Source organism: Lactuca virosa, chromosome 5 (assembly GCF_052849685.1).
Source record: "Lactuca virosa cultivar CGN04683 chromosome 5, Lactuca_virosa_CGN04683_v6, whole genome shotgun sequence".
Classification (NCBI taxonomy): Eukaryota; Viridiplantae; Streptophyta; class Magnoliopsida; order Asterales; family Asteraceae; genus Lactuca; species Lactuca virosa.
Window position 1 is genome coordinate 248,184,926 of NC_136430.1, and position 5,649 is coordinate 248,190,574.

A 5,649-nucleotide genomic window follows, 5' to 3' on the forward strand; every position below is an offset into this window, starting at 1 on the left:
GTTCAAAATCAGACAATAATTTTTAAAATTTGAAAACATTATATTCAATGTATATCATGAGGAGATTGAAGCGGTTTGGAGATAACCGTGGAAATCCACAGAAATCAAGGGGCGTGGGGATAAATGAGGCTGAAGAAGAAGCAACTTTGTTCCAAAAAAATACTAGAAACATGAATTATAAGACAAGGTAAAAACATTAAAAATTACAAAAGTTGCAGTAGCTACCAAAATTTGAATAATACAAAACTATGTTCACTCAAACTCAGAAAATTCATTATAATTTAAATTTTGCACAAAATCAGATTTCGAAGTCAAAATTGCTACAACAATTGCAACAGTTGGTAAGATAAAAGGAACAACAACTATCAACTTTTTTTAGAAAAAGTCTTCTATATGTTAAAAAAACACTTTCAAGTCAAAAATAGTAGCGTGTGACTTGACCAATAATCATTAACTCTCGTTTAAGCAATACATATACATCATTGTGTTATTTTTCTTTTCTATTTTTCATCTTCAATATCTTGAGATGTATCTCAAGTCAAAGAGCGAGAAAATACCTCTCACGTTACTTATGTTAACCACCGGTCCCAAACATCTATAGATGTCTCTTTAAACTCTTGTATGATTTTAAAATTTTACAATTAGCTACAAATCTTTAAAACCATGTCAAAACCAACCTAACTTGAAAGAAGTAGAGTATTTGGAAACACATGACAAAATAATATTTATAAATCATTATAACTTCAATCAGTACCTGGATTTTGAAGATCATGTGTGTTTACAAACACATCGTCCTATACTTCCAGTTTTTTCCTGCACTTCTAGTTTTTATCGATCAATTTTACTATCCGAGGGGTTGTATATAAGCTCATGTTGGTGACTTTTCATAAAAATGGATAGAAACAATTTTTTTTTGGCTTGTCATTTCGGGAGGCAATTGTTTAAATTAAATTCGTAAAAGTCTATTCATTCTCATTCTCTTCTTTACTCAAAACAAATGACTCGCTAACAAACACAAAAATCTTGTTTGTAAAGGGGGTGAAGGATTGAGGCACTATTTATAGGATTTATCGGATGAAGAGTGTTTCATTAAAGTAGAGAAACCCAGGAGTTGGTATAATTTTATAATTCTGCATTATAACTCAAGGAATCTGTGCTTATCCTATTTCCAATATACCAAGAACTTACTATAGATCGACGTACGATATGTAGAAGAGAAATAAGGTCAGCAGTTGTATTGTTTCTCTTATGAGGGCGCTTCAGAATAAAAAATTAGGAGCCAAATTAAGTGTGACCCTCCATCAAAACCTATAAAAAAGATGAAAGCTCAAAATCATATTTTTTTTTGTGGCAGTGGCAATCTTTGATCAAGCTTGTATCTATATGTGGGTGCTGAGACGTAATTACTTTCTAGTGAGGGTTTACGTTTTGCGTATTTATGAGATGGGGTTTCCCGAGTTTTTGGATAGGGATGGAAAATTTTGACAGAAAGAAACGGAGGAGAAGGAAAATATTCCTTATTCCGTGTTCCCGAGTTTGAAGGAAATGAAAGGAAAATTTTAAGTTTTTGTGTTCCCGAGTTAGGAGGAAAAATAAAATAAAACTTAAAATTTTCCTTCCCCTCACTTTCTTCCCAAACCCGCCCAATTTGGGAGGAAAATTTGGAAGGAAAATATGGCTGCAAAATCATTTCCCTCCCCTCACTTTTCTTCCATTAATGAAACTCGGGAACACAATTTTCCTTTCACGCCCCTCACTTTCCCTCCGTATCCTTCCATTTCTCTCCTTAAGTAGAACTCGGGAACAAGAAGTGTGAAGAAGAATAAGCATATAATAGGAATGATTGAGGGAAAGTGGGGAAATTAAAGCAATTGATATGAACCATCTAAAGTAAAATCGAATCCTTATATAGGCACGACAGTTAATGAAAGTTGCCCGATTTCTAGCAACTATGGAATCATGTGGTGTAGTTATTGAATAATTCATGATATGCAGTTCTTCAAGAAATCGATTAGAAGATATAGTGGAGGCGTGTTGCTTGATGGATGTGTGAGAAGAACTGCCTGAGGTTGAGTACCAACCCATTTGAAAAGTGTTTGGCAACTTAGGGTCACCTCACTCCACTACAAGTTTACTACCAAGCCACTAGCCTTTGAAAATGGTTACCACTCCATATTATTTATTTATTTATTTTGATATTAAATTAAATAAAAAATAACTTTGAACATAAAGCTTAGCCAATCACATGCGAAAAAACAGTCAAAAAAAGCTTAGCCAACCACATACATCGTCTTCGTCTGTCTCCATGGCCACTTCACAGTCAACCCATCAGAATTCAGGGCGGTGTTCACGCGTTGCTTAATGTGCCATGTAGGAACCCACACGTGAGTTTTTTCCCCATTCCAGATAGCCTAATAACTGTAAATATGGAGTTTAAGTGGCTAAGATTGAAAGTTGAGTGGATCTGATAGCTGAGAATATGACAATAATTATTGACAAACCATCGTCAATAGTATATACAATTGGAATATTGGATACGAATAGCAATGTCGTAGGCATAAAAAATAGAGAAGTCAAAAGGATTTTATTTTCATAAATCGAGATATTATTAGGAATAATTTGCGATGACAAATTCAGCCCGAGTAATTGTTGGCTTTAGTATTTGTAAATTTCAGTCCAATTTAGTTCTTTGATCTTGGTTTTCAAAAGGTTTGATTGAAATTGTTGGATCATATTGTTAATTTTCGAATTATTTAAACAAAACAAACAACATAAACAAATACATCAGACACAATGATGTAGCAATTAGATCATTTTTAACACATTAAAAACAACTTATTTAACCTACAAATCTTTTTTTGGGTTACTTTGTTGGACAGAAGTCGAATTACTCAACCTACAAGAAATGTTTTAAGATTGTCTTGCAATAACGACAAATGAATACTAACATCTAAATTAGAATCTCTTTGTAAGTATCACACCCCTTAGCAATCAAACAAGAAGCATTTCTGATTGGAGACCTTGGACACGTTTCTTTATGAAACGGAGGGAGAAAAGAAGGGACGACTCTCCTAGGTTTTTTAGTTGTGTCCGGTTTTCTTTGTTCTTACTCCTTTATATAGTTGTGAGATTCTTGATTCAAATTCAAAAGTTTTCTTATTTAAATTCAAATATTATCCAATTATATTGTTAATATAGACCTTATAATTATCTAAAAATATCTATTATTTATAGATAATTTATATAATTATTTATCATAATTAATAATTTAATCCACTAATTCATCGCTAATTATTTATTGATATTTTAATAAATAATAAATAAATTCATTTATTTTTAGACTTTATTTATTTATTTATTAAAACGACGAATTAATATATGTCTACGATTGAACGATTGAACCTATGATCTCCTTGGTAAAAACACATTGTTAGAAAACTTGTTAGTCCAATAAGTCCCAACTTGTCAATAATTTTTAGTTATTTTGATGTAAAAACATATTTTGTATTTTTATATTAAAATGATAATTTCAACCTTGAAATAAATGATTTATAGATAATTAATATAATTATTTATCATAATTAATAAATTAATCTCACTAATTTATCTCTAATTATTTGTTGATATTTTAATAAATAATAGATAAATTCATTAAATTTTAGTTATTTATTGACACATCAATAAACTAAAAATTAACTGGTGTTCATTAATTGATGTTAATTGATATCATTATATGATCTAAAAGTTTGCACCGATGTTGATTGGGTCTTTGCCAAGACATTTATGCGATAATATAGGCTAGAGAAGCACTCAACACCATCAATAAGCATTCCTGTTTATCTTCACCCATAATAGTACATAATAATAATCATAATTTTCTAATAAAAAAACATCCTTCTTCCCCTTTACGTAGGAAGCTAATTAACAATATAGACCATGGCAGAGCCCCAGCCTCCCCCTAATATCATCACGACGGAGCTTCCGATGGAGATATTATTGTTCAACATACTACCGAGGCTGCCGGCCAAATCACTACGCCGTTTCATGTCTGTTTGCAAGCAATGGCACTCATTAATAACAACCCCTTCATTTGCGAAGATACACCTCCACCATTTAACCAACAATGACCATCAAAACCACCACAAACTTCTGGTCTTATCTCTCTCAGAACCATACGAGTTCCACACCATCGATTGTGAAACACCTAAAGATCCTTCGCCAGCCACCCGCTTCGTGCCATTTGAAGGCGCCAGTTGGGAAACCTTTTCGATTGTAACATCTTTGCATGGAATGTTATGTGTAGGCATAACTAAGTCTTCTCGGGAAGATGCTCAATACTCTCAACTAATTTTATGGAATCCGTTGACGGGTGAGTATAAGATGTTGTCTAAAGCTGGTTCCGACACCGAATGTTACATGAAAACTAAAAGTCCATTTGGGTTGTACTACAGCTCTTCTGATGACGACTACAAGATTCTACGTGTCACCAACTTTCACGCTGCTTATATGTATTCGTTGAAATCCGACTCATGGAGAAAGGTAGTCAAGGAAACATATAGCTTCGAGCAGTGGGTTTCCGACTGGTTATCACATAAGCCGCGGTTTCTTAACAACTGGTTCTCATATACTTGGGAGCCAACTGCTTTCTTGAATGAACAACTGTATTTCTTAAAACAAGCGACTGATGGAGACTGTTTTCAAAACTCCTATTCCATTCTGATGTTCGACACAAAGACCCAAAATTTCACAGAGATTGCAACTCCTTCTTTCAGACACCAATTAACAACATGTTCAAGTTTCATGGTTCACAGAGATCGAATCCACTTATGTGTCACTATTTGGGGAGGAGATTGTAACGTTTTTGATTACAACATCGAGTTGTGGAGGATGGATGGAGATGGAGATTGGACGAAGGTGGTAAATTATCGCCCAATGTCATCTGATCTGTGGAATAAATACCCACTGCACTTGATGAGGAATGGAAACTGGCTCATGCATGCACTTATTGGAGGTGGCATTGTCCAACTAGATATGGACAAGCAAACTACAGACGTGGTGTATCCAAATATGATTGATATGGGCATTTATATCACTCTAAGAGGCAAATACATCGAGACTATTGTGTCACCAAATCAATATATGAAGTAACAACCTGATCATCATTTGGTTAGTTTTATTCATTAATTATTTATCTCTCATCTGTTGCTATGTTATGGTCGTATCTTAGATCAGTAGTAGACTTTTGTTACCATGCATTATACCTAAATTAATGAAGACAAGAAATAGATTTTTGAGTTTTGTTAGCTTTTTTACTGTCATCAGTATTCATATGTATTATCTTCTAGTTATGTACTCACGCAATGTTATCCCACTGCTTTTGTCGCTATAAAATAATAGATGACTTTTAGATTAAATGTATGCAAATATTCGTTAGAAATGAGTAATATACATATTACATAGATAATGAATACCGTCGGTCATAAATACACATTAAAATTAATGGTAATACATTTAGAGGGGCATTGAGTTCATCTTCTCCTACATATTCTATGTTTTGTGTTTGAAGATCTTCTTATTTGCATTGGCGATACTCTAATTATCACCTGATGTAGATTAAATTTTAACTAGTGGAAACCCGCGAAGTGATTG

The 5,649-nt window shown here is 33.3% G+C and overlaps 1 protein-coding gene across 1 annotated transcript; it reads left to right on the forward strand.

Annotated features, from left to right (window-relative positions):
* Positions 1 to 3,936: 3,936 nt before the first annotated feature.
* LOC145112589 (F-box/kelch-repeat protein At3g06240-like) lies at positions 3,937 to 5,148 on the forward strand. The gene has a single exon (XM_079048735.1). The coding sequence runs from the start codon at positions 3,937 to 3,939 to the stop codon at positions 5,146 to 5,148; it is 1,212 nt and encodes a 403-aa protein (XP_078904861.1).
* The last annotated feature ends 501 nt before the right edge of the window (positions 5,149 to 5,649 follow it).

Excerpts from the sequence above, each read along its gene's own strand:
- LOC145112589 (XM_079048735.1), top strand. The coding sequence starts at position 3,937 with ATGGCAGAGCCCCAGCCTCCCCCTAATATCATCACGACGGAGCTTCCG.